This window comes from Rattus rattus, chromosome 17 (assembly GCF_011064425.1).
Source record: "Rattus rattus isolate New Zealand chromosome 17, Rrattus_CSIRO_v1, whole genome shotgun sequence".
Taxonomy (NCBI): Eukaryota; Metazoa; Chordata; class Mammalia; order Rodentia; family Muridae; genus Rattus; species Rattus rattus.
The window spans coordinates 42,121,276-42,149,127 of NC_046170.1; the positions used below are offsets into that span (position 1 = coordinate 42,121,276).

The window sequence follows — 27,852 nt, forward strand, 5'->3', positions numbered from 1 at the left end:
GGCGTGTGAGCCAAGCCCATCAGCTGCCCTGGGCTACAGGAGATCCCTCTGCGGTACTCACCCGTAGCCGGCCAGGAAGCCCAGGCTAGGCGGGCTGACCTTGTCACTGAAGATGACCATGGGCAGCAGGTTGCAGTCGGCCTGGCAGTCCTGCAGCTCGACCACCCACCACTCGAGGAAGTCGGAGGCCTTTGTGCCCGCTTGCTCCCCAGAGGCTCCTGTGCCCACTTGCTCTCTCCGCAGCTGGATGCGCACACCAAGGTAGTCCTCTTCCTCGTCTGAGTCGAGTGGGGCGTTAGAATCGGGGTACAGCCCATCCCCGGCCTGGGCTGTGTCCCCGGCACCCCGCGCCCACACCCACCTGGCTGCAGTTGCTTCACAGGATTGGCTTCAGGCCCATTGGGTGCGCGAATGTACTTGGGGAAGAGGTGGGGAATGACCCTGTGGGAGGAGTCAGCAAGTCAGGGACATCTTAGCCCTCCTGCCCACATGCCCCTCAGTGGCCTCCACTCACACTGACTGGTCAGGTCTGCCCTCGAGCAGTTGGGCCAGCTGCCTTCGTGCCGTACTGTTGGGGGCCAGCTCCAAGGTGTGCTTCTCGTTGGTATACTCCACAGAGCCGCCCTTGGCCAGGTCCCTGGGGAGCAGGCAGTGTTAGGCGGCATGGGGCATCCCCCAGCCCCCCGTAAGGACAGGACCCACCTTTGGAAATTCCAGGTGAAGCGCAGTGTGATGTCGGCTGTGCCGTTGTACAGCTCCTGCTTCATCTGGGCCCGGCTGGGTGGGCTGATGCGCCACAGGGCCCCTGAGCTGCCCTCAATCTGTGCAGTGACGATGTCCTCAGGACTGTACTGGCTAATGAACTGCATGGCTAGCTGTGTGGGACACGCTCAGTTAGGAGCAGCAGGCCTCCTTTCCCCTGCCAGCCCACCTCACACCAAGTGGGTCCAGTGCAGGGCACTCACTGGGTAGGGGTCAAACTGCTGGGACAGCTCCTCATAGTCCTCGGGAGTGAATGGCACTATGGATGGCTGCTGGGCGCTCATGGTGAACAGTGGCTGGGGATGGAAGCACACTCAGCACGAGCCCCACAGGCTGACAGGACTGGGCAGGCTGCTGGCCCGCTACTCACCTCGTAGCCACCTAGCTTGAGGGTAACAGTGACATCAATGGGCTGGTTGACGACACCAACCACAGAGCGGATCAGTGACATGAAGAGCAGAGGGAACCAGATGATGGCAATGAGGAAGAGGATGATGAGACCTCCCATGCCGTACTTGACGATCTTCTTCTTCTTCTGTCCCTTGGGCTGGGGGTATTTCTGGAAGGGAGACACTGGTTACCTTCCCATCCCTGCTTAGCCACAGGCTCTAAGGCTCAACCTGGTGTCACCGAATAGGCCTAACACCCAGAAATGACCGCCGGTGGGGTCAGCTGGGGCGCTAGCTACTCGCCACACTCACAAAGAGAGGGAGCCTATTCTTTACACAGCAGCACATGGGGTCGTTGGAGCAGAGAGCTTGGTGTGACAACTATAGACATGGCCAGGACACTTGGGGACACCAGAAGTGAGCAAGAAAAGGAAGACATTTTAAAGATGTCGTTTCAGAAGTGATGGTGCGTCTGCTCTGCTAGAAGACCAGAGTTCGGTTCCAGAACTCGCGTTGGTGGATTACAGCTGCCTGTACCTCCAGCTCTGAGGCATCTGATGCCCTCTTCTGTGGGCACCTGCGTGTGTTGACGCGCACGCACACACACCACATACACACACACCACACACGCAAGCACACATACACACAAACACACGCACGTACACACAAGCCCACACACGCGCGCATGAACAAACACACATACAAACACACATGCAAACACATACACACGCATGCACAAACACATATACACAAACACATGCACACACATACGCACAAACACACATACACGTGCACACACAAACACATACAAGCACACACACATATACAAACACACACATACACATGCACAAACACACATACACACAAGCACACACATATACACATACAAACACACACACACACAGAGACAAATCTTTCAAACGGAACCGATGGCCTGAGTACGTGCAGGGTGTGATCTGAGCATTGTTTCTCAGGCACAGGAACCGTCAGACATTGAAACCTCTGCCTGCTGGTGACAGGCCTGCAGCCACCTCACACAACAGTTTGAAATGATTGGATGGTGACCTCACATGTGCCGTGTGTAGGGCGACACAGTGAGAACGGCAGCAATCCGTCCACGGAAGAGTGGCAGACACGCCGGGTTCTGCACTGCACAGGATACGTGGCTCTAAAGGGGTGTATTGACCTGCCACAAGGAAGAACCTTGGGAGCATTGCTAGGTGGAGGGGCGCTGCTGAGGTGAGGAAGCCTGGTATGAAATGGTTCTCCAGGGGTGGAGAGGGAAGATGGAGAGTCATAAAGAGGATATTAGGTGACAGCCTAAAGCTGACTGCAGTGCTGAGCACATATACTCTGAATATTCTAAACTCTTTTTCGGAACTGGGGACCGAACCCAGGGCCTTGCACTTGCTAGGCAAGTGCTCTACCACTGAGCTAAATCCCCAAACCCTACTCTGAATATTCTAAACCATGAAACAATCCTGGTAACAAACAGCCCAAACCCAATGGCCCAGTCCACTGTCCCTCACTGCCCAACAGAACCACTGCAGCTGTCCCCAGGAGGGCTAGAAAGCTCCCTTCTCTGAGCTGCTGCACACGCAGACCGTGAATTCCCAAGCAGTGCCCATCCACCCTCTGCCCTGGCACCTTCTCTGTCTCTCGGCTGCACTTGATGATAAAGATGTTGGCATAGATGTCTTCCACACACATCCAGTTGGACAGGGACAGCGTGGTGTCAGTCCATACCCAGTCCATGACGGCCCGCAGCTCCACCAGGAATGGCACTAGACGGAACCTGCCAAGGCCAGGATTCCATCAGCAGGGACAGCCTGCAATGGCTTCTGACTGTTCTTCACGATCCCTAGGCAGACCACACTCACCCCTGGAAAAGGAAGAGGTTTAGATGATTGTACTTCTTGGTGAGGAAGTTGCCCAAGATACGGGTGGGGTAGCCACAGCGGATCTGGTAGGCGGACAGGGCAAAGTAAATGCACTTCACGAAGTACCACAGCTGGGCCACCGCGTTCTGTCTGAACATCCTGAATGGGACATGACAGGGCGTCAGGGAAGGCAACATGACAATTCCGGAGGCCAACCCAGAGAACACGGTACCTCAGGACAGGCTGAGGTCCCAGCGTGCAGTGCCCCACATCACCCACCTCTCGGTGACAGCCGGTAAGATGAAAAACATCCAGAGGTGAATGGCCACAACCAGGACCACCTGGAAGGCCAGCTTGCCCAGTACAGTCTTACGCAGGTAGAGGGCGCGGTCGATGACCATGGTGCCGAACTGGACCAGCAGCATGAACAGGAAGGCCTGTGGCACCTGGTCATCTGACAGTGAGGATGCAATGTCCGTGGCCGCGGAGTGCTTCTGTAGCAGAGGGCACAGGTTGGGGAGATTTGAGCCGCAGGACACCTCGGGGTTCTTTTTCTTTCTTTTTTTTTTTTAATTATTTACTTTATTTATAGATGGTTGTGAGCCACCATGTGGTTGCTGGGAATCGAACTCAGGACCTTTGGAAGAGCAGTCAGTGCTCTTAACCACTGAGCCATCTCTCCAGCCCCCACACCTCGGGGTTCTAAGCCCATGCACTCCAAAGACCCGGAGTGCCGGCCGTCCACTCTGGGGTCCCAAGTCAACTCACCCCAAAAGCCCAAAAACCGAAGATGATGACGACGATGTCGACAATGTCAGCCAGGAACATGAGGGCATAGACGTCGGTGGCCGCTCGGTACTTGGTGTGCAGAATGTCATGGAAGAAACGCCGCAGGGGTTGGTAAAAGCTCTGGGCCCTGGGGACGGACAGCCTCAGAAGGTATAGAGCCAGGGACTGCCTTCTTGCCCCAACGCCCCTACCACTCCTAGCCAGGCCACTCACAGTGACAGACAGAAGCTCTGCAGCCGGCGTCCAGCTGCCTTCATTTTCTCCCGAATCTTCAACCCTTCTCGAGGGCGACGCGGCCTCTTTCTCCCTGCAGCTTCTCTTCCTTCCTCTCCCTCCTCGTGCTCAGCCTCTGTGGGTATGTATGTCCAGGGAAGTGCCATTGAGCCATTGACTGGGTGTCCGCTCCAACAGGCTGACCTCACCCCATTTCGTGGACAGCACAGAAAACTCCCCCCAGTCACCAGTGAGGGGCAACTGCCTCAGTGACCTCTCTTGGGATGGCCTTGAGACTTCAGCCCATAGATACCCATCCTGCGTGTAGGAACAACTCATGGGCGGATACAGGGAAAGCACCGAGCGGTTGTGTGCTTCCCAATGGGTTGTCCATGTGCTGGGTTGGCCATCTCCAACTGAGGGGGTCATCTGTGTCTCCTCCCCTCCCAGGAACTTGGCAGGGATCTAGCCCGGGCTCTCACCCACGACTGCTGCTCCTTTGGGTCCTTGAGTCTCCTTCCTCCTCCTGAAGCGTATGCTGATGTGTCTCCTGTGCTGGGGCTTAAGGTCCTCTGGGGGATCTTGGATCTCATCCTTGGACCTAACACTTCCTTTCCCTTGGATGTGGTCCTTGGGGGTACCAGTCAACACGGGCTCCTCAGGATGCCCAGTGCCCGTCTCAGGCTGCGATTCCAGCTTAGCCTCTGACTCTTCCTCAGCTTCCTGGTCCTTTTCGCTACTCCTGCAATGGTCCTTGGGGACACCATCCTCCTCATGGTCCCAGAGGCCATAGCACTACGGAGAACACAGGTTGGTGAGGAGCCTGACCCAGGTCATGCTTAGACCAGACTGGGCGATCAGGCTCAATGCCTGGAGTTGCAGCGAAGTCACCCCTGCACTGGCGGGCCGGCTCACCAGTAACTGCGAGCGGTGGAAGAAGAGGGCCATGAGTTGCACCAGGTCGTACTTGATATAGCTGTCTGTTTTCTCGAGGCCCAGGATGCGCGGAGGGAAGTAGGGCTTGTTCTCGTAGCGTCGAAGCACTATGTAGCTGTTCCAGGGGAAGAAGCCAAACTGGAACAAGTATTTGGTGACCACCATGACCTGCAGGACAGGGCACTCAGCATGGGCCATGTGGCCCAGCCCCTACCCTACAAGCTGCTAACCCACCTCAGTGAAGACGATAGCCGTCATCCAGAAGCGCTTGCTAGGCCTCGGGATGGTCAGCATGGCCCAGAGGAACACAAGCACAGGCAGCACCAGGGAGGCAGCCGAGGCTGTCACCATGTGGTTAAGGATGATGATGAAGTAACAGAGAAGCTCCGAGTGGGCCGCCACACACTGGTACATGGCTCTGAGCAGCCGCAGAGTCCGGCCCTGCTGTGCCTCAAACTGCTCGGCCTCCTCCAGCTCAGGGATACGCAGGCGCCTGCCACAGGACCACAGGAGTTTGGGGACAAGAGCACTCCTGGGGTACAGAGGCTCACCCAGAGCCAGGGCAACAGACAGACTCTGATCCCACAGGCCTGGGCCTAGCCTGTTCCCTCTTCCCTCACCAGCTTCTTCCTACTCAGGAGAATTCCCTTGGAAACCTGCACACAGCCTAACCCCGTCCCACCTGTCCAGCAGCAGCTCGCTGGCTGTGCGCATCCGGGTGCGAGCGTTGGCTAGAAGCTCTTGGGAGCCGTGCAGGGAGGTCCCAGCCTGGAGGCCCCCAGTGTCGGTGATAATCTCCTCACTACCACTGCGGGTATTGTAGCCTGTGCTAAGGGGGCTGCCGGTGTCATCTGTCATGCTACTCAAAGGCTCTTCAGCTCCCAGCCCACTGTGGGAGAAAAGGTTACAGAGAGAAAGGTTGGAGGACTGGTGCCGGGAGGACAGGAGTAACTGAGACAGAACAGTGCTGTACCTCGATGGCTCCTCCAGGGACACCTGACTCACCCCAAACCCTGCACTGACCTTGAGGCTGTGCTGGGTCCATCACGGTTCTCCACAGGACCTGACAGTGCGGTCTCATCTTCGCTCACGTAAAGCTGGTCCAGCACCCCTCGGTGTACCTCTCCACCCTGAAGGGAGGATGGAGAAACTCTCATGTGGGATTGGCACAGCTCTGTCCCACATGTGCCCAGCGGGCTGCAGGTAGGGATGTGGCCTTGATGAAGTATAGGAGGGGCTCGGCCCGAGGGGCACTTACCCGAAGAAGCTCCTGTGTGAGCAGGTAACGCTCTGCACACAGCACATCACTCATGGTGCGGTGGTCCTTCGTGAACGTACGCAACCAGCGCGTCAGCCCGTCCACCGTGGCCTGGCCCAGGATCCACAGGAACTGCATGGTACTCAGCACGCGCTGCATCACATGGCTACGGCCTGCAGAGAGGGCAGGACGGTGCTGGAGGGCTGGCTAGCCACAGGAGCCCTCAACCCTCTGCCCCCTTCCCAGAAAGCCCACACACCTGCCATCTCATCCTCTGCGACGTCTACCGGCTCCACCTCAGGACTCAAGTCGCCTCCTGGCCACAGACGTAATTAGTATCAGGCAGTCCTATACCTCTCCTCCCGGAACCCCCAGGTACAACTCACCAGAAGCCAGCTGTTCTGCCCGATCCCGCCGTGCCTGTTCACGACGCTGCCTTAGCACTGTCTGGGCGTTGGTTACCCATGCCTGGTATGCCATCTGCCAGCCAGATTTCTTGGTTAGGAGTCTGGCACCTCGAGACCAGACATCCATTCAGCCTGGCATCATGGTCCCCTCCCAAGGAAGATGATGGAGAGCCAGCCATATACCAGATATGGCCGGCCAGGAACCAGAGCCTGCTCTCTGTCCATCTGTAGGGCTTCAGTTCCCCAAGCCCTCTCTGGAAATGGACTCCAGAGATGGACATGTAGCTACCTGGCATGACCAGTGCCAGGGCCTCAAAGACAGACAAGGCCTCTCCTGGTCCCCCGATAGCAGTTTCCAGTGAGCACATGTGGCCTTTCTCTTAGAGCTGGTGGCAGTCATAGAGCCCATCAGGTAAGGAGGAAGGTGTAAGAGCAGAGGAGCAATTGGTGAGCCTCACACCGCAGCCTGTTTCTCTAGCTGCCTGAGCAGGTCTGAAGGGCTAGGTGGACTTCCCGATAGGTAGGAAATGGATCCCACGTCCCTCCGATGTCTGTCCCTGCACACTGCCCCACTCAGAAACTCCACAGACAGAGCAGGAAGGCATGGCTCCACCTCACCTGGAAGGCACTCTGAGCTGCAGGCCTGGGGTCCTCAGGCAGGGCCTCCTCTTCCTCCTCACTGTCCGACTCAAACAGGAAGTAGTCACCAGAGTGGATGACTATAGTCACAGGGTAGGGAAGAGTATGTGTGAGAGAGCCAGTCTCCACACCAGGACCCCAAAAAGCTCTGGAGTTCCCGTGTCTGGTTTTGAGTTGGGTGGTAGCAAATCCATTAAGTATGCTACTCCCCCTCAGTATCTTCCACCCTCTTGCTTGAATGCCACCCTTCCCATGCAGGTTTCAGCAGGATGGAGAAGGCAGTCCATGCACAGAACTGAGAGCCACGCACGGGTTAGAGGGCCTGACACAACCAGACAGGACGAGGAGAAGCTATTAGGCAGGAGGGTCAACAGCAGGAGTGCAGAGGGGTCAAGACAGGGTACCTGTGGCGTGGTCCAGCCAGGGGCGCCACCACTGTGTCCGTGGCGGGGAGGAACCCCCTGGGCTGTCAGGCCCTGTGGAGGGGCGAGGCAAGCGTGAACAAGCACGGGAGGCTGTGACAGCAGCCTGTCTTGGGCACAAGGGCACATGGCAGGGACAGAAAGAAACACAGGACTCCTGCAGTAGCAAGGTTCCATGTGGTGCCACATGTCTCAGAGCCCTGGAGGGATGGAGAGGGGCCACAAGTGCAGGTAGACGGTCCCGGGTGGCCATGTGGCCTGCAGGGACAAAGGGGAACACACTGCATAGCACAGGACTTGGGTTGGGGCGGGGCCCCGTGATAGCACAAGACAAGGGAGTGGGACCTTGTTGCACACCGCTTGCACAGGTGCAGGGAGACTTGAGCAGCACACATGCCTGGATGGAGTGTGCGTGTGTCGGGGATACCCTCTGAGGTGGGGAGTCCTGTCAGCACTTACCTGGCTCCTGAGGGTCTGTGGACTGGAGTTGACCACGGCTTGCCTGGCTCTGCCGGTATTTCTCCTGTTTGGCACGGATGCGCTTCATCCTGCAGGTAGGAAGGAGCTCTGAGTGCCAGGCTGGCCAGAGAGGAGCCGAAGGGTCCCGAGCCCAGATAACACCTACTGTCTTTTCAGTTGGGCCAGGGACCTCTCCTCGGTCTGACGGTGGAAGTTGATGTTCTTTATGTTGGCGGCATTGTAGAGAGCGAAACCCCTGCAGGGAGGAGCAAGAGCTTAGCACTGATCTCAGACATGCGTGTTCTCTCCACCTCCGGGACTGGCTGGCTCAGCCCCAGTGCCTAGAGAGCTCGCCTGCCACCCGCAGCCATTAAGAGTCAGTACCTGTCACCTCTTTATCAGGGGCAGAAAACCATCACAGAAAAGAGCGTTGGGTGACAGCTCTGGGGTTGGTAGGTGACACTGCTGACCCTAAGTTTAGCTCCAGGGGCAGAGACCTCTGCTGGGAGCATGATACCATGTCTCAGCCCTCCAGCCGGGGGACACTCAGGACACGCTGCTGCCTTCTAGTGTGTCCAGCCATGGGCAGAAAGGGTGGCCATGATGACACCAAGGCACCAGGGGTCCTTTCATGTCCCTTTTGGTGCTGGGATCAAGTGGAGACGCTAATGTAGAAGAAACCCCTGCTGAGGATGGATGGGGGGAAGCTCTTCTCCACCCCAGGGAGGAGCATCTGGGCGGACCTGGAAGCCTGCAGGGCCGTGGCCTTCAGGTCAGCACTGACGTGCAGGAAGTAGTGGCTGAGAAAGACGCGCCGTTGTAGGAGCAGGAAGAAGAAGCAGATGCTGTCCCAGATGATCCCGGCCTCCTCCACAGGCAGCAGGCAATCCCGGTCCCTGGTCTTCATCTCTTTGGCTGTGGGTTAGAGGCCAGCATGGCTAGGAGTCAGCACGGGAAGCAGTGGCTCTCCTTGCGCCCGCCCCTCCCCCACATCCCTCGTCCACACTCACGGTCATAGTAGCCTTTGACTGTGCACACGAGGCTGAAAAGCTGGATGACCCAGCAGAAGTTGCTCTGCATTTGCTCCACGAAGACACAGGACAGGAGCTGGGGGTGGGGGTGGGGTGGGAGTGAGGAGGGCAGGTTAACCGGGGGCCCCTGGGGTGGGCTGGGGCCGGGCTGTGTGGGCGAACTGCTCACCGACAACATATTCTTAGAGATGATGACGGTGACGTTGTAGAGGATGAGGCAGTCCCACAGCACGAGCTGGGCTCGTGTGTCTTTCTGCAGCAGGGTGGTACCAAAGAGCAGCAGGTAGAAGCAGGCCAGCAGGTACCCTAGCCCAAAGATGCTGATGCGGGTGGCCCCTGTGACAAACACGACCACCAGCACCAGCCAGAACAGGTAGCGGAAGACGGCCACCTTCAGCATATCCAGATAGGACCTGGCAAAGGGGGATGTTACTGAGGTTACCGGCTCGCCCCAGACAAGCCCCTTGGCAAGTGCCTCAGAGTGGTCAGTGTAGGACCCACCTGCAGTGGATGAAGTTGGGGATAGGGTTGGGCTCCCCACGCAGGGGCTCCAGGTGGTCAGTGTTAACGCCAGCCATGCGCTGCCATTCTTCCGTTCGCTCCGCAGAGAACACCTGCCACTGTTGGGAGGCGCAGAGTAGCAGGAGGAAGTCACCTGCAGGACAAGAGAGGCGTTCAGGGGCCTGCGGCCTGCAGGCAGAGGAGGAAGAACTCCCACTTCACAACCGAGAAAGCGTCTATCCATGAAAGCTGGGAACGGGGAGGCATCGCACTGAGGACACACTGGTCTGTGGGTGTACTGTACACAGGCACACGTGTCAGGGAATACAGGCTGCCTCGGATGCCCCCCTGCACCCGTGAGGCCATCGCCGTGCACGCCCTCGAACACACGGGTCTGAATCACTGTGTGTGCACGCACACACTCCAGGACATGATTTGTGTGTGTGAGGATCAGACCTCAGTCCCATCTGGGGGAGGCTGCGGGGTGACATGGCTCTCCCATGGAGTGAAGCACCACTCAGCTGTCAACACCCGGAACAACCTGTCCCCTTGCTGGTTCCAAGCAAAGGTCCCTGTGTATCCAATGAACGCCCCGCCTGTGAGTCCTTACACACTCTCTCGGCAGGTACCCTGAGGTAAGGATGGGGGGGCACTTACTGATAAGGTTGGTGGAGTTGGGGGCCCTGAAGAAGTCAGGGAGGTACAGCCACTTGATGAGCGCAGAATTCATGGGGATGGCCTGGCTCCAGCGCCACGGGTAGTCTGTGGGTAGGGAACGCGTCAGCCAGGGCAAAGGCTGTCCTTCTCCCTTCTGCTGCTAGGAGCCCCGGAGGCCCGCTACCGTATCACATATTCGCGTGTGCTCGGAACCTGTTCTCACCTGACTCTCAGTCTCTGGGACCTGACCCACAGATTCAGAGAGTCTAACAGGCCATGATTTCTAAGCAGAAGCTACACCAGAAGACCGTGGTGAGCCTCACCTGAGACAGGGCAGGTACCTCCCAAGGAGATGCCAGTGTCTGGAATGAATTATGGTTCATACAACTTAACAACAAGAAATAATAAAACACAAAGTGAGAACTAACCAGACACCCCCTCAGCTACTATACAACCTGGATGTGGTTGCCGAGGCAACCATGCCTGACAGGCTCCAGAGTGAACAGGAACACCCCAAGGGCCCCGCCATAACCTCTCACAGAAAGCACAACATCAAGAGAAAGAAGCTAATTGCAACAGAGGCATACTACACCATTCCACTCTGTGACATTACTGAACCGGGCAGATTATGGACTGATACCTGAGGAGGAGCAGGAAGGAACATGCGGGGTTGGGCATGCTTCTGGAGAACCAGAGCCCTCTAAGAACACATCTGAAATGTGTGGAACTGTCCCAGGTACACAGCCCACTCAAGGGGGGGCATCCCAGGAAATCTCACAGGGAAGAAAGACTGTCCATTCACCAAGGACACAGAGGACAAGAAAAACCCCAGGAATCACCCAGTTTGGAAGGGGGAGCAGGGTGAGCCAGGGATATTTACTGAATGGTCACAACTGGGACAGGAGGACAATCTGGGGACCTGAAACACTTTCCGCTCCATTCAAAACAAAGAGTGGGCACTGGGGTGGAGCTCGGTGACTGAGCGCTTGCCTAATGTGTAAACCGTGGGCTCCCCTCCCCCCCCTGCCCTTAGGATGATAAAAAACTTTAAATACATAGTTGAGAAATTCAAGCTTGGGTTGGAGAGATGGCTCAGTGGCGAAGAGCACTGACTGCTCTTCCAGAGGTCCTGAGTTCAAATCCCAGCACCCACATGGTGGCTCACAACCATCTGTAACTACATTTCTAGGGGATCCAATATCACTGTATACACATGCTACACAGACAAAGCCTTGGGGAAAACATTCATATAAATAAAAAAAAAATCTTAGAAACAAAAAAGAAAAATGCAAGCTCTCCCCCACCGAGAAGCTAAAAAGCCTTCCCTGGAGCAGTCAGTGGACGGTCAGCCTGTGTTAACCGTGTGCCTGCTGCACCCAGATGTGGGCAGGCGAGGTTGCTTTTGAACAGGTCAAATGAGCAGTCATGGGCCACACCAGGTCCGCGGCACCGCCATGAACTCTGTGCCCATAAAGTCCCTCATGCTTAACCGGGCACATTCAACCTCTGAGGCATGTGTCAAAGCACCAACCTGGCTGTCCAGAAATGTCACAGGATGGGAGAAGCTTCATGAAAGAGACAAGAGAGCACAGGAGAAAGGCCGAACTGAGAACAGCTACGAAAAAGAGCTGGGGCCATTTCACTACAGACTACACACTTGACGAGGATACTGCTGCCGTAGGCTGTCAGGAGGGGCTGTGCCACCACATACACCGAGCCCCTCGGCCTGCGGCTTACCGATGCACAGTGCGGGAGGCATGCCCAGGCACAGCAGGTACTGGTACAGCAGGAACAGCGTGAGGAACAGACAGTAATTGGGCCAGAGGCGGGCGATGGCCTCACGGCGCCGGCGTGTAAGGATGGCCACCAACCAGCAGCCGTGTAAGATCACCATGAAGTTCATGCGTTGTCCGATGACATTCACGGCCATCAAGAAGCAGATCTGGAGAGGGATATAAGGGGGTAGATATGACTCCAGGTCCACCCGCTGTCCTAGGATAGCGGAGGCGAGACATATCTCCATCGGAAGCCAAGGCTCAGGGATGAGGGGCCCCGTGGCTGGGGAAGACCTTAGCTTCAGGTCTACTCCTGCCAGGGAGGACCCAATCCAACCTTCTTGACCTTCCTGGGCATGTGGCAAACCTCTGGGCTAGCCTCAGGGTAGGCTGTGCTTAGAGTACCCGGGCATCATTAGAGCTGCTCAGTGGAACCCCCTGCTGTCATTCCCGCCCAAAGGACACCCAGCCTCACCTCCAGCCCGAATTTGTAGAAGAAGAAGTTGATGAAATATTTGAGGCAGCTGAGTAGGTCCTGGTCCAGCCTCTGGCGGGTGCCATCAGCGCACAAAGCCTGGGCAGGCAGAGGGGCCTGCTGGTGCTGCCGGCGGTAGTGCTCTTGGCGCCGGTACACCACAGCCTCAAACACCAGCAGCAGAAGGATCTGCAGGTGGTTCTGTGAAGGCGGGGGTCAGGGATCAGTGGGGACCATCTGGGGCCATCAAGGACCATCCGCCCTGGCTGGCAGTCCTCACTCACCTGGATATAGCCCAAGTTTGGGTAACCCTTCCGCACCCCAAACCAGTTGGCAGGGTCAACGGGGCCACGGTACAGCAGAGACTGGCTGATCTCCAAGGGCTGCAAGTTGGTATTGTTGGGAAAGGGCTGCAAAGAGGTGTGGGTGGAATGGGGATTGTAGGCGCTATCCTTTCTATTTTTAAGATTTATCTACTCATTGTATGAGTACACCATCACTGTCCTCAGACACACCAGAAGAGGGCTCTGGATCCCATTACAGATGGTTGTGAACCACCATGTGGTTGCTGGGAATTGAACTCAGGACCTCTGGAAGAGCAGCCAGTGCTCTTAACCGCTGAGCCATCTCTCTAACCCCCAACCCCCAGCCCCCATAGGTGCTATCTTAAGCCCATCCCACAACTGAAGCACCAGGTCGGGTCCAGGGCAGACAGGAGCTGCTCTGCTAGAGTTCACAGGGCTGTCAGTCTTGGGGCCACCTTGATGGGGAAGGGGGCGGGTCAAAGCCAGGTGTGAATAGGAAGAATGAAGCCAGGTGAACCTAGGCACAGCTGTCCTGAGGGCCCCCTCAGCTCTCCCTGCAGGAGCCACTGGCCCCATCTCTACATTCCATAAGGAATCACTGGAGCTGGGGCAACTCCTCAGGCGGCCCCTGGGCCCTAGGGGCACCCCCATGCCTGTACCTCGGTGCAGTTACTGGAGTACTCGTGCGGGTTGACAATCTTCAGCTGATACAACATCTTGCACACGATGATAATACAGGTCCACACGGTGGACAGGCAGGAGGCCATGGGCCGGAAGCGCGGGTAGGGCAGGGCGAAGGCCCACAGCACCACCAGCAGCAGGTTCATCACGGACACCTGTGGAGAACAGAAGGCAGTGGGCAGAGCAGGTGGCACCGGGACTAGACTGCCATAACCCAGCAGGGCCTGGTCTAGGGCAGCCACCAACGCCGCCAGGGCAGGAGCAACCCTGCCTCAGACAAGGAAACAGCCCAGACTGGAACACTCACTTCTTTCAGGGCCACCCAGACAGTGTAGAGAGCCACCAGCTTGAAGACGTGAAGCTCGAGCAAGCGTCGTACGAACACCTGGATGCGGGTGAGGACGGCGGAGAAGCTGGACGCTAGGTCCAGCAGCCGGTCGGCCACCAGGCCCCACTTGCTGGCTGTACCTGTGGAGGTGGGGCTCAGTGAGGAGCGATAGGCCTTGATGAAGAGACAGACAGGAGGGATAGGCGGTGAGGCTTAGTAAAGAAGGGGAGGCTGGGTGGGATTTAGTAAGGGGGTGGAGTAGAAGGGGAGAGGGACTCAGTAATGGGGGGGGTGGAGAGAATGGGGTTCAGTGAGGAGAGGCAAGATTCAGAGAGAGGGATGTATGTGGCTTGGTGAGGAGGATGGGGATGTGGTGGAGCTTGGTATAAAGCAGGTAGACCTTGGTGAGGAGGGGACCGAGCTCAACAAGAAAGGGTAAGGGCCACAAAGGAGGGAGGGCTGGAGCTCTTGGGGTTCCTGTCTGCCTTCCTCCAACCGACATCCAAGAGGTAGTAAAACTGAACAGAGATAGGCTTCTTAGCACCCTGTGGGCCTCGTGGGGCTGTGTACTGCCCGCCCCTTCCAGACTTACCCTCAGGGACCTGTGTGGCCTGGTGGGGCCCATCCATGCTCTGCCCGTCATCCCTGAAGACTTCCTCCTCCTCCTGATGCTGAAGCAGAGGGGCCTCGCTCACTGCATCCTGCCTGGGAAAGTCCGAGAGTCACTTCCTGCCCTCGTTCCTGTCTCCCGCTTCCCCGAGGCAGGCCCCTGTCCCCCGTACAACATCTCTACCGGTCCACCTGTAAACTCTAGGCCAAGCCTGCATGGGTGGTTAAAGCAGCCTCACGGCTTCCGCTCAAGCTCAGGACGGTCGGCTAACTCTGTGACACAGCCCCCAGCATCACCCCCAGTCCCACAAAAACACCCGTGGCCCTTGAAGGCAGAAAACCTGTGAGCCCAGCGAGGGCGGCGTGTGCCTGGCGGGGGCACGTGCTCCAGGTCGGTGAGCTGCATGAACGGCCTGTGGAAGTAGTGCAGCTGCAGGATGCAGGCCAGCAGGAAGAAGCCAGGGATGAGGATGCTGGAAAAGAGCTCTGACACGCTGAACTGCTCCAGGCCCAGGTCGCCCAACCTGGCAGAAGAGAGCCATCAGCCCCTCAACTCGGCCCTGCCCCGGGCAGCCATCATGAACGGGAGTGGAGAGTCTGAGCACAGGACAGGGACAAGGAAGGGGCCGCTCCTGCCTACTCACTGTTCATCTGTGAAGCCCGTGAGGTTGCGCCAGTAGGTGGGGAAGTCCTGGAACTGGAAGGTGTACACGGCGATGAGCACGAGCATGGTGTAGGCCACCACGAGCCACCAGAAAACTCGGAGCAGCTTCCTCCACAGAGCGTAGTAGACCTGCGGGTGGCGACTGGTGAGCGGGGCAGGTGAGGGACAGAGCCCACCCCCAACACAAGCCCTACCTGCCCTTCGCTGTGGGCACCTGGAACAACGTGAGGCACAGCAGGAAGAGGAACATGTAGACGATTTTGTAGACCACCAGGCGGCCAGCGAAGCTGACCACAATGAACATCCCAGCGCACACGTAGATCCAGTACTTGACGTAGATGCCCGTGACCAGCTCCCCCAGGCTCCTCAGCAGTGTCTGGGTCTGTGTGGGCTCTGCAGAGCGGGAAGGAAGGCGAAGTGAGGACAGGGAATACAGTGTGGTGTGTGTGTGTGTGTGTGTGTGTGTGTGTGTGTGTGTGTGTGTGTGCAGGCTCCATCCCCCCAACCCTCCACTTCCCACCCCTACGCCACCCCTGCATGCTACTCACCTGTGTCGGACACTGTGACCTCCAGCAGCGTCGCAGGTGCCTTTCTCTTCTTCAGCAGCTTCTCCTTCACGAACTGACGCAGGAGCAGCCAGAACGTGAGCAGATACAGCAGCTGCGGGGAGCAGGGGCGTCACCGAGGGCCCAGCCCTCAGCCTCTTCGCAACCTCAGATTCCACCTCACTAACACGCGTAGGACTACATGGTCACAGATCCAAGGACGTACCCGACCGAAAGCCTCACAGACACAGGCTCGCAACCTTTCATCCTTCAGCCAAACTCCCGAGTTTACGCTCGCAGGCGTACAGATGCTACAGTCGCTCACGCTGCCACACACAGGTCTCATTTGAGATGTATTAAAGTCCGCCGGGTTACGGTGGGCAGGAAACGCTACACCTGCCTCATGCAGGGATGTTTGGGTGACCCGAGAGCCAAACGGACTAGACCTGAGTCATGAACACTCAGTGCCACACACAATGGAGCCCTGTCAGGCGTGCAGAATACACACGGGCACTCAGCAGGGAGGACATTGTGACCGCATACCACTCCTCACAACATCTGTAGCGTAGGGTGGACCCACAGGAACCCAATGTTGGCTTCTGACACACTCTCTCCTTAGTCTCCACCCAACTAAGCCAAGGGCCGATCAGCAGAGCACTGGTATCTTCCTGGGCTCCCAGGGAGAAACCCAACCGCTAACCAGATACAGCGGGTGACACTCACCATGGCACCAAGGTCCAGGCAGGGGTAGCGTGTGTGCTCCAATCCCAGCTGATGTAGACTGACAGGGCCCAGGGTGGTGGGCAGCTCGGGGAGCTCCATGGCCCACACGTAACGCAGGCAGCAGAGCGTCAGTCCGTACAGCAGGATGCAGGGTGAGCACAGCATAGCCAACTGGTGGCGGCTGCGCACGGTCCAGATGAGGCAGGCCCAGAGCAGCAAGACGAAGGTCAGCCAGCTGTGGTACATGATGCTCCACACCTGGACAGCCAGGGTTAGTCAGCAGGGACTGCATGGGACACCCGGCCAGCTCTTCAGGCCCCCCAAACTGGGCTCCAATGAGGTAGCCCACACACAACGTGCGCACACACACACACTGCATAGTTATGGGATGTTGGTGACTGACAGGGGCAGTTCCAGCACTGTTTTTGGTGACTGGGTCTCAGTTTTTGAAATGAACTACATCCCACCTCCCTGCTTTCTATAAGACTGCAGTGGCCCCGGGGGCTGATGGGGGAGGGGCCAGGGACGGGATGGGGGAGGGGCCAGGGCCGGGCGGAGGTGGGGCTGGGCCAGGGGCGGGGCCGGGGCCGGGGGCGGGGCCGGGCCAGGGCTTTTCCTTACCATCATGGCGATCAGAGCACACACATAGCTCTGGTCCAGGATGAGGTGGCCCAGGCCATGTAGTGGTGACATCTCTTTCAGCTCAGCCAGCCTGGGGCGTACTGGGGGCGGCACTGCTATTAGCTACCACATAAGAACCACGTGGAGTCCCTCCCCCATTCTCAACGTGGGCCTAAAGGATGGAGCTGACTATCTGCAGAGGCAGGGCCTTACCGGTGGGAGGGGGGCCCTCCGCCAGGCAGCCACAATGAATGCTGGCCAAAAAGCAACAGAAGAATCTGATCCTTCTGGAATGTCGTGTGAGCCTGGCCTCACTGTTTAAGAGCCTGATGCAAGGCTGGAGAGACGGACTGTAGCTCAGTAGTATCGTGTCAGCCTGGCACTCAAGGTGCCGTAGCCGATCCCCCAATATCAGAAAACAATCGCAATGCCAAAGTTCAAAGGAGAGAGAGCTGTGAGGGGCCTCCTCAGCAGGGTGAGTGCCTGGCACCAAGTCTGAGGACCAGCATTGAACCCCACAGTAGAAAGAGGGCGCCTGGCTGGAGAAATGGCTCAGCGGTTAGGAGCACTGACTGCTCATCCAGAGGTCCTGAGTTCAAATCCCAGCAACCACATGGTGGCTCACACCCATCTGTAATGGGATCCGATGTCCCCTTCTGGTGTGTCTGAAGACAGTGACCGTGCCCTCACATACATGAAATAAATAAATACATAAATCTTTAAAAAAAAAAAAAAAAAAAAAAGAGCCAAATCTGTAAGTTGTTCTCTGAGTTCCACATGCGTACAATAGTTCAACGCCCCTGCTAATTTAATTAATTAATTAATTAAAATGTAATTAAGGATTTTTTTTTTTAGTTCAAGGAAAAGAAATAAGGACCTAGAAAATGACCTAGCAGTCTCCACAGTAATGCAGACCAGCGAACCCACCAGGCCAGCACTCTCAGAATGACAGAGGCTCCTGGGGCCTTGAGCCATGGATGGCCGCTTCCCACCTGTGAGCAGAAAATGGGAAACCTGGCGGGCCACCCAAAGGGTCTAAGAGGTCCGCTATTCAGTCACAGGACTGGCCCTAGGAGGTTCAAGCTTATGACAAGGCGTTGTGTATAATACATGTGGCCACCAGGGGGCAGCCTAGGCTTGCCCACAAAGATCAGAGCAAATGGGCACCTACTAGTAAATGTTCACAGGAGGGCGGGCATCCCACGGCCACAGAGCCTGTAACTCACCAGGACGCTGGCGGATGGGGCTCTGGCTGGTTAGTACATGCACGGTGCAGTTGTCAATGTCGGGTCCAGTGGTCGTGGGCGTCGCACCCTGCAGAGGATACATGGGTCAGACAGCCGCTGCAGCCGGCTCCCCATGACTTTCCAAAACCTTGCTGGGTGAGACCTGCTCACCTGGGTGGTGCCCCTAGCCTGGGGCTCTGGCTCCAGCTGGTCCAGTTCCAGTTCATGCTCCTCATCCTCCCTCAGGATCTCCTTCCTCTGTAGAGATCACAACCCTGAGTGCAGTCCCGGGGCTGGGAGTTCCCAGGACGCCTCACTGGTGTGCCAGATGCTAACAAAGGTGACAGCAGGGACTCACCAGCTCTGAGAAGCGGCCCTTGCGGAGCTTCAGGAGAGAGGTGGCTGTGTAGTACAACAGCAGCAGGATACCGGGGCTCACGTAGATGGGCCAAGCATGCTTAGTGTTGAGTACCAGCACATTGGGGCTGGAGCAGTTAGGGATGTCTACGAAGTTCTTGAGACCGAATAGCCTGTTCGGAGAGGGCACGCCACTGACTGCCGGGTCTGCGGGCAGCAGAGCTACGTACGGCTGGATGGGAGGGCCTATGTGAGAGCCTTACCTGGCCCAGAGGCTGCCAGGAAGTAGCACGCTCTGGACAAATGGTGTCTGATAGCAGTATAGACAAACAAGATGGCCGGCGCCAAAGCAGCTCACCATGACGCAGAGGGTGTTAAAGCCCAGGGAGCTCAGAGGAAAGTGGCAAGACCACCAGGTGCAGATGGCCAGGAACACCATCAGGTAGACGCTGGAGAAGGCCGAAGGATGGGCTATGCCTACGGGGGGGGGTGGGGGTGGGCACAGGGGCTCTGTGTCAGTCCTGGCCTGGCCCATCAGGAAGCGGAGTCACCCCCACCCCCACCAGCACCTCGGTTCCAGGCAGTGCCAAGATGCTATTCCCTACCCCAGGGTGCCCAGGGTACCTGCGAGTGCCAGTAGCACGATGACCAACATCCGTCCGGAGGTCACCAGCAACCAGTGCGCCGTGATCCGGAAGCGAGGGGCCAGCCACAGCCTGCGTTTGGTTGCCAGGGCGGGGGCTCCCTGCAGCCCTGCGGCTGGGGCAGCATCTATGTCATCCTCCTCCTGCTAAAAAGTCACGGGGAAGTGACGTCAAAGTCATCACCACCGAGGCCGCTCCAGCCTCATCTGCCCAGTTGAAGTAAGAGATGAGGTCTGTCCCACAGCTGCCCCACTGATGTCACCCACAGCCTGAAACGAGCCTTTCTCCCTTCTCACAGAGTGCGTGCTCCCAAAGCCCCATCCTATCTGAGTCACAAAATCCTGTCAGGCGGGGTATGGGATGTCCCAGCTATCCTGGAACACGTGGAACATATCTTTCTGCCCCGTCTTGGCCAGGATGCCCTAAAAGACAAGACAGCCACCCAGGTCCCAGATCTGCCCCTGAAGATCCTGTGTCAGTTTTGTGGGGTTCCTGGGAAGGGGCTCTTTTAAGACAGAGGGGGAAAAGGTTGAACACTCATTTTTCAGAGCCACAATCCTTGATCCAGAGAGGACAGATGACTGCCCCAATCCCATAGATCAGGGAGAGCAAGGGGCTACATTTGTACCCTGTGGGGCTTCTAGGGGGTGAAGGGGACTCTGGGGGACACAGCAGTATCAGCACCTCCAGCTCTCCAACTGAGCATTTCCCAGCCTTTCTGTAGCTCAGAAGATGCCGCGTTTAGGACTGCCGCTAGCTTTGACCCTCCAGAATGACAGAAGTGATTAGTTACGTGGGATGAAATGGGACAGTCCCTGCCTGGGGCAGGAGACCGACACTCAACGGGACCTGTTTTCTCTGGCACTGATAGAAGGTTTCCCAGAACAGAGTTGGATCCTAGGTCTCAGAAAAGACCAGGGTATGGCGGAAAAGAACGTGGGCTGTCGTCAGCAGCCTTAGCTCAAGCCAGCTTCTGGCAGCCCATGTCCCCAGCTGTGCCTGTGGGCACAGTTGAGGGGATCCTGGGTTCTTAGGCTGAGTGTCCTGACTCTGGAGCTAGATAGATGGCATGGGCACCTCCCAGCTCCAATAGGCTCCATACTGTCTAGCCTTAAGAAAGTGACTTAACCTCTCGGCTTCCCATCTGCAGAGCAAGGTGGGGAGTCTGGGCATAAAGAGGAGCCTGAAGAGCCTGCCTGTCCTCACAGGCCATCCAGCTGAGGCGGCTATCAGGGTCCCAGAGTTCATAGACTAGAAGCATGAAGATTAGAGGCCAGGCCAGGAGACAGAGTGGTTGGTCTCTGAGCTCACTCCTACAAGCCCAGAGAAGCTAGGACTAAGGCCAATGAGGATGTGGGCGAAGGATGGAGGCATAGCTATCCTTCCTGTGCTAGTCTAGCGGGAGAGCATGCCCGGGGGGGGATAAGATGACCTGGCCTAGGCCCGGGAACCTCTTGAGAATCACTGAGACAAATGAGTAATTCCAGGCAAAGGAGGAGAGGGACAGCTGATGACAGGGATAGATGCCCCCCAAGCTACCTGATCCTCACTGCTCCACCCAGCCCCCAACCTCCTGAGGCTCCTGGAGTCCCTACCCCTCTCTGGTTTCCTCTAGAGCCCAGCAAGTGTCAGGTGTTGATAAATGGGTTCTGGGACCTGCTGTGTGAGAACAGCAGGGTGTGCCTGCACTAAGACACCTGGGTGGCCATAAATCCTATCTCAGCTCGGGGGAGGAGGGAACGGGCTAAGCCTGTCATGGTATGGGGAAGCTGGACCACAGCCCTCGAACAGGGCTCAGCTGAGGGTCCGGCTGTGGCCCCTGGGAACCCATCTCACCCCAGAAATAAGTTTGAGACAGCCTCAGGTCATACAGGGAGGCAACCATGACCCCCTCAGGTCCTAACCCAGTTTGGCATACTTCAGCTTGCCCGATACCCACAAGTGACAGTTCCCTTAGCACAGATCTATTGGGGTTTCTGGTGTCTAAGAACCGGGGTCCTGCAGAGCAGGCTCCAGTGGACAGAGCCACAGGTCTGAGAGCAGGAGAATGTGGCAGACCACGGTTTCCTCTTCCACGTCTCTCCTTACTTGCAATATATAAACATCCTCCAAACTTAACTTCAAAAGTCTAAAAATGTCTAAAGGGTTAAAATCAAAACTATCACTGGGCAGTGGTGGAGGGCACACATCTTTAATCCCAGCACTCAGGAGGCAGAAGCAGACGGATGTCTGTGAGTTTGAGGCTAGCCTGGTCTACAAATCAAATTCTAGGACAGCCAGGGCTCTGTTACACACAGAGAAACCCTGTCTCAAACAAAACAAGACAAATAAAATCAAATAAAATACATCTAAACCGTCACAGTGGGACTTGAACCCTAACAGCCTCACCACCATCTCAGCTGCTGCAGTCCCTTACCAGCTCCTGGGTGCGCTGGCTCTGCCGGGCTTTCCTTGTGAGGCGTCCACAGAGGCCAAGGCAAAGGGAAGATGCCACCAGCACTCCCAGGTCAGGTGCCACCAGTCTGGTGGTGTTAAAGATGTCCTTCAGGTCCAGCCTGTGAAGGGCAGGGAGAGAAGAGTGAGAGAAGGAGGTGAGGAGCTGTGAGGCTGTCTCTGGGACTCAGAAACCCGTGGGGGTGGGGGGCTCACAGGGGTGCAGAGGGAATGAGGTTCTTACCTTGTAACCCCTATATGTTGAGATACGTTTGCCCAAAGGCTGCTGCCTGTAGAGAAAAGGATTAAAGAAGGAGGTTTGAGACCAGGCAGGGTGCCCAGTGGTTGTTCCTGTGAGGTCCGGGGACCCCGCGGGCATGGCAGCTAGGGATCTCACATAGGATAGAGTATCAGTGATTCCAGAATATGACCTCTCCCCCCGCCCCCTTTTTGAGACAGGGTCTATTATATTTAAGATTTATTTATTTATTGTATATTAGCACACTGTAGCTATCTTCAGACACACCAGAAGAGGACATCGGACCCCATTACAGATGGTTGTGAGCCACCATGTGGGTGCTGGGAATTGAACTCAGGACCTCTGGAAGAACAGTCAGTGCTCTTAACCACTGAGCCATCTCTCCAGCCCTGGGTCTCTCTGTTATAATCCTGGCTAGAAGTTGCTATGAAGACCAAGCTGGCCTCAAACTTACAGCTATCCTCCTGCTTTTCTACCTCCCAAGTGCCATTCTTGGCTGGAAATGACATCTTTTTTTTTTTTAAAGATTTATTCATTTATTATATATAAGTACACTGTAGCTGTCTTCAGACACATCAGTGAGGGCATCAGATCTCTTTACAGATGGTTGCGAGCCACCATGTGGTTGCTGGGAATTGAACTCAGGACCTCTGGAAGAGCAGTCAGTGCTCGTAACCACTGAGCCATCTCTCCAGCCCCTGGAAATGCCATCTTTATGGACAGGGGAACAGAAGGCAGCCAGGTAGACTCATGCTGACTGGTTGGTGTACTGGCTGTGAGTGGCAGGAAGTCTCAGGGTAGGTGGGGCTGGAAATGGTCCAGGAAGCCGGACCGGACTCCAGAGTGGTAGAGACTTGAAGCCCAGGACTTTTACACATAAAGCTAGGGTGCTGGTATCACTCCCTGCCTGACGAGAAGACAGGTGCCCCTGGAGACGCTGTGCACAGGTACAAGGGCAGGGACACTAAGGACAGACAGGGACACTGTGGACCCCTGGTGTTATCCAGACACACAACTAGGCTACAAGCAGGCATAGGAGGAAGATGTTGACAGGTAGACACCAGAAGCCCTGAGACTGTTCCACCTGATGCCATTCTGGGACTGGCATGGCCCCACTGCCACATCACTGCCAGGAGCATGCGGACTTGGCCATCTGGGTCACGCATAAATCATGGTCAGGCGCCTGGGTGCAGCCCATATTGGGTGAAGCCTGGGTAAGGCAGGGTGGCCCAGTGAGGCTGGAGATCGGAGGTTCCCAGCTGGTACCCTCATCCGCTCTGCCCCAGGACTCATGTTTTTCTCCATCCCACACCCCAGTTGCTCCTCGATCACTTACAGTTTTGTCCCAGAAGCTGGTTCAGGCGAGGCATGGTATGTAGGCATATCTGGAAGGCCACATGGGCCACCAGGAAGAGGAGGCTGAGGCAGAGCAGTGCACGAAGCAGGCGACCTGTGTGACCTGTGACGGAATGGGCAGAGCACGGGTCAGCGGGATGCTGCTTACCCTGATAGCCTCCAGGTAGACCGTGCGCTGTCCACGTGCCTGAGACACGCGCTCAGCGTGCACACAGGCTCTGAGCAAGGGGACCAGCTGCGAGGAACCAGGACTCAGTGCCTTCCAGGAGGCATCGGAAGCCACCAGTGATGAGAGTGACCCACAGGGGTGCTTGTGACCTACCGGGGGCACCTACTGGTGCTTGGTTGACAGACACTCTTGTGACTCTGGTTTCTAAAGGAGAATGTCAGCCTGGAATGGGGAAGGGACTGGCAGAGACTGTTCAGGGAAGTTTAGGGAGCAACCTTGGCACAGATGCTACACTGGCCTTGTTCCCTACTATCCTGGTACACACAGAGGCACCCTGTTCCCAAAGACCAACACTGTCCAAGCCCCTGAACAGGTGGGACACCATCGAATTTTCTTATTCAGTTAGCGTATAGGGATCCCTGCTAGGTCTTGGGAACGAGGAGAAGCAAACAGAAAAACAAGAAACCCTATCTACCACAGCTATGCTCACCTGTCCCTGTGTGGAGGCTGGACACGAAGTCACAAGGAGGGTGCTATCCCAGAGAAGGGGCCCGGGTGGTGGGGACCAAATGCCTCCAAAAATGTGGGCTTCCAGCAGCCTCCATTTGGGGTGCTGCAGAGCCAAAGCCTCCAGCACTCATAGTCACACAAAGCCACGGCAAATAGGAGAGAGTCCCCAACTTCAGGGCCCAGAGTAGCAGCCCTCTAAGATCTTGTTCCACTGATCACTTCATGGGAAAGACAGGCTGGGAGTCATCAAACCAGGGGACCCTTGTCACACAGGGACACGCTGTGCTTGGCGGGTTGTACATTCATGCTAAGTTTGTTCCACAGCCAGATTCTGCCACCAACCACCCCAGCTAGCCCACCCAGCAGGGAGGCCCTTGGCTGCAGACCGTAGCCTCCTCAGGGACGACTGCCCTATGAGACCTAGGTGGACACTGGGGTTAGCCTCTAGCTCTTCACCTGTGGGGTGGACAGTCTGGGGCTAGCCTCTAGCTCTTCGCTTGTGGGCGAGCAGTCAGCCCACTGTAGCAGCTTCTGTCAAATCAGGCTCCAAGGCTAAGGAGGTCATTGTCATTGCAAACCTCAGAGCCACGGGTCTCTCACATAGCACTGACCTTGGTCCCCACTGGGCTAGCTTCATTGATGACATCCACTCCTTTTTTCCTCCCTGTAGGTCCCACCCCGGAAGGTTCTAGCGCTCAGCCACACTGTGCACCTGGCCGGGTGCCCTGTCTCGCTGGCTACCTGAGTTAAGCCTTGAGCAGGAGAGTAGGTCCAGCTACTCTCCAGTGCCCGACCTCTGGGAGCATATCAGAGAGTGAAGGAGAGACAAGCCTGACCTCTTCTGGTGTGTCTGAAGACAGCAGCAGTGCACTCACATACATAAAATAAATAAATCGTTAAAAGTGTGCACAGTTATAGGTGCTCCCTAGAAAAAACAGGAAGTGAGCTGCCTCTCCCGCCTCCAGACATTCTAACAGCAGAGAGAGTAGCAGACTCATCACCTGACCTGTGGCCTTGACCCTGCTGGAACTCCTAAAACCACGGATGGGTCAGCTCGGGCTCATGGGTGCCTCTCACTCTCTCCTTTGCTTCCCGGTATTCTTGCCTCCTTCCCACTTTCATGCCCCATCCCCAGTGACCACAGCCCTCCCGGGACTCATGCAGGCTGGATTCTTGAGCACTCCCGGGCCCTAAACAGGTTCCCTCAACAATATCTCATGAGCTGTTGGCAAACACTGTCCTAGTGCGAGCCGGCCAAGGTGTGCTGCCTAGGGTCCTAGAGAGGGGAGGAATGTCGTTTGTACATCTAATTCCACACACTGACAGGACAAAGAAAGGATAGGGTGGAGAATGACCCCAAGAGTCTGAGCTGAGGATCACCCGGGCAAGGAGAAGAAGCTGGGGAAGGTTTCTCTCCGTCTACTTTGGAGAAAAGCTCGGATAAACCTAGAGAACAAGAAGCAAGTTGTGACCCAGCTTCCCAGAGTCTGTCCTGAGAGGGCAAGGACCCCAGGTACCTACCAATCAACTGTTCGTCACCCTGCTATCCCTCCCCCTGTCACACAGTACCTAATAGCTAAGAGCCACAGAGATGAGTGTGTGTGTGTGTGTGTGTGTGTGTGTGTTTTGCCAACGGACTGGTAAGGCTAAGGCTGGAGCAGGCCCCCTGAGGGAGAGGAATAAATGGGGGGCGGCCAATTCTCAGGGGCATCCTGGGAGGTAATTCTGCTAGGGCGGGGAGTCGGCTTCCTAACTCTAAATTACAAGCAGGCGGCTGGGAGCAGATCCCACACACCCTAGGTTCTGATACATCTCAACTCTGTCCCGTCCTGCCTTGTCCTACCTGGAAAGTCAGCCCTAAGCTGGCCGAGCATCTCCTTCTCGGGCAGCCCAGCTTAGACCCAGCCTCTGAGAATTAGGCAGCGCCTACTACATGGGGAACAGGGCCCAGCCTGTCAGACCTTCCAGGAGCCAGTGCCAGGGCAGCAGCTGTACAAATCATAAAGGCACACAGGGAGCTCCATTCTGCACCGCCGGACCTCACATTTTCCTCTCACACCCGGAAAAACCGGGCAGCATCATGTCCCTGAAGGGCCTCTGAGGCTGGACAGATAGAGACTTGGAGGGTCGAGAGGGAAAAAGACTTCCCACCCTGCTTTCCGAGTCTCCCTCATGATCCATCCTGCCTGGCTGGGAGTCTGTGCCTCCCACGGCCGATCAGGAGTATTTCCAGCTGTTCACAGGGCATGAAACGGCCTTGACACACAAGTTGTTTCCAAAGAGGGCCTGTGGACAAGAAGGCCTGGGCTCTATGGTGAGCAGAGTATGGAAGCCAGACCTTCACCGAAGGCTCAACACAGGAAAAAGGACCCTGTACCTAGGCTATGTGTCTTAGAGGGGCCCAGTGTCTGGCTGGCTTCATGCCCAGTGGCTGCCCGCACACTGTTTAGGCTGAACTCTTCAAATATCTGTCCCTGCATCTCCAGATCCTACCCACTCTCTAAGACCTTCTGGTTCCAAAGCACACCGGGCTGGGCACCTCCCTGCGATGGTTGGCAGAACGGTGAACCCAGAGGCAGCCCTGCCCAATCTCTGCCCTTAAACACATGTGACTCACATGGCAAAGAGACCAAGGGAGAGTGGTCAGTCTGATGTCACAGCTAACAACAAGAGGAGTCTGTCCTGGAGCACCAGTGGCTGTCTTCACAGAGCATTAGCAGTGAGGAGAGCTACAGAGCCGTGGGACGTGGAGAGGATTCAGTTAGCCATCGTGGCTTTGAGGTAGAAGGCGCCATGATCCAAAGATGCTCCGATGGAGGAAGAGCCAGGAAGCTGATCCCCGAGGCCCTCTGAAAAGGCACAACTGGGCTCCCAACCTGACTGCAGCCCCGTAAGCCAGTGGGTGTGGCTCTCGGCAGGGCGACTTGTTACAGAAAGTCCACTCTTACTGGGACCCACGCATGCTGAATCCAGCACTCGAGGGCAGTGCCAAGGCTGTAAGTGCCTTCCCAGGCCCCAGGCTGTCACATCAGTCCCAGCCCTGACCTCTGCTGACCCTCAGACACTTGGCTGTGACGCTCGCAGTGTCTCCTGAGGCAGGGTCTTTCACTTCAATGCTGATGTCCCCCAGGTCACTGCCATGAGGATCTGAACCACACAAACTCAGAAGGCAAGAGAGAGGCTTCCCTACTTTAGGAATGCAGGTACACTAGGGATGGGTCACTGAGCACGTACCGAACACCACAAAACAGACTCTAGGCACCTATAACATAGGTGGTACCACTGTCCACTCCCACGTATGGGCACAACGCTGGGACTGGCCTGCATATCATCTACTGTTCGGAAGGCAGAAAACAGTGAAACATACCCCTGCCCAGCTCAGACCCTGATGAAACCCACTGTGGCCCAATTCCACATAGCAAGGTGGTCCAAGGTAGGACGTGGTTTTACAGGGTGAGAAAGACAAGCTGGCCAGAGCCTCTCTGGGCAGAACAACATGGTCAGTCCTGGTAACTTGCCTGAAGGAATGGACTGCAGTGCAGATCCCTAAACCTTCTACCTGCACAGGACAACTAGGATCCAAGGACCTACTGATTCCCTCTGCCTTCCTTTTTTTTTTTTTTTTTAAGATTTATTTACTCTATTTATATGAGCACACTGTAGCTGTCTTCAGACACCAGAAGAGGGCATCGGATCCCATGACAGATGGTTGTGAGCCACCATGTGGTTGCTGGGAATTGAACTCAGGACCTCTGGAAGTGCAACCAGTGCTCTTAACCACTGAGCCATCTCTCCAGCCCTTCCCTCTGCCTCTTGAGGGATGCTCAGT

The 27,852-nt window shown here is 56.4% G+C and overlaps 1 protein-coding gene across 1 annotated transcript in view; it reads right to left on the bottom strand.

Moving 5' to 3' along the window:
- Positions 1-27,852, bottom strand: part of Piezo1 (piezo type mechanosensitive ion channel component 1) — a 61,429-nt gene that overhangs the window by 566 nt on the left and 33,011 nt on the right. Inside the window, exons 3-50 of the mRNA XM_032887728.1 lie at positions 23,325-23,447; positions 21,974-22,019; positions 21,713-21,851; positions 19,277-19,442; positions 18,916-19,129; positions 18,654-18,825; positions 18,467-18,553; positions 18,296-18,383; positions 17,070-17,170; positions 16,449-16,706; positions 15,729-15,840; positions 15,395-15,573; positions 15,161-15,309; positions 14,858-15,040; positions 14,500-14,612; positions 13,887-14,047; positions 13,558-13,734; positions 12,878-13,003; positions 12,594-12,794; positions 12,081-12,285; positions 10,344-10,448; positions 9,687-9,840; positions 9,355-9,598; positions 9,165-9,261; positions 8,898-9,069; positions 8,321-8,410; positions 8,155-8,243; positions 7,678-7,749; positions 7,253-7,353; positions 6,614-6,707; positions 6,487-6,543; positions 6,228-6,400; positions 5,993-6,099; positions 5,652-5,858; positions 5,204-5,462; positions 4,949-5,137; positions 4,516-4,828; positions 4,034-4,169; positions 3,800-3,947; positions 3,311-3,525; positions 3,032-3,190; positions 2,799-2,946; positions 1,133-1,321; positions 966-1,058; positions 703-875; positions 515-637; positions 362-441; positions 62-278 (exon numbers count right to left, since the gene is read on the bottom strand). Coding sequence (XP_032743619.1) covers positions 62-278; positions 362-441; positions 515-637; positions 703-875; positions 966-1,058; positions 1,133-1,321; positions 2,799-2,946; positions 3,032-3,190; positions 3,311-3,525; positions 3,800-3,947; positions 4,034-4,169; positions 4,516-4,828; positions 4,949-5,137; positions 5,204-5,462; positions 5,652-5,858; positions 5,993-6,099; positions 6,228-6,400; positions 6,487-6,543; positions 6,614-6,707; positions 7,253-7,353; positions 7,678-7,749; positions 8,155-8,243; positions 8,321-8,410; positions 8,898-9,069; positions 9,165-9,261; positions 9,355-9,598; positions 9,687-9,840; positions 10,344-10,448; positions 12,081-12,285; positions 12,594-12,794; positions 12,878-13,003; positions 13,558-13,734; positions 13,887-14,047; positions 14,500-14,612; positions 14,858-15,040; positions 15,161-15,309; positions 15,395-15,573; positions 15,729-15,840; positions 16,449-16,706; positions 17,070-17,170; positions 18,296-18,383; positions 18,467-18,553; positions 18,654-18,825; positions 18,916-19,129; positions 19,277-19,442; positions 21,713-21,851; positions 21,974-22,019; positions 23,325-23,447 — 7,204 coding nt within the window. The remainder of the gene's footprint in view (positions 1-61; positions 279-361; positions 442-514; positions 638-702; positions 876-965; positions 1,059-1,132; positions 1,322-2,798; positions 2,947-3,031; positions 3,191-3,310; positions 3,526-3,799; positions 3,948-4,033; positions 4,170-4,515; positions 4,829-4,948; positions 5,138-5,203; positions 5,463-5,651; positions 5,859-5,992; positions 6,100-6,227; positions 6,401-6,486; positions 6,544-6,613; positions 6,708-7,252; positions 7,354-7,677; positions 7,750-8,154; positions 8,244-8,320; positions 8,411-8,897; positions 9,070-9,164; positions 9,262-9,354; positions 9,599-9,686; positions 9,841-10,343; positions 10,449-12,080; positions 12,286-12,593; positions 12,795-12,877; positions 13,004-13,557; positions 13,735-13,886; positions 14,048-14,499; positions 14,613-14,857; positions 15,041-15,160; positions 15,310-15,394; positions 15,574-15,728; positions 15,841-16,448; positions 16,707-17,069; positions 17,171-18,295; positions 18,384-18,466; positions 18,554-18,653; positions 18,826-18,915; positions 19,130-19,276; positions 19,443-21,712; positions 21,852-21,973; positions 22,020-23,324; positions 23,448-27,852) is intronic.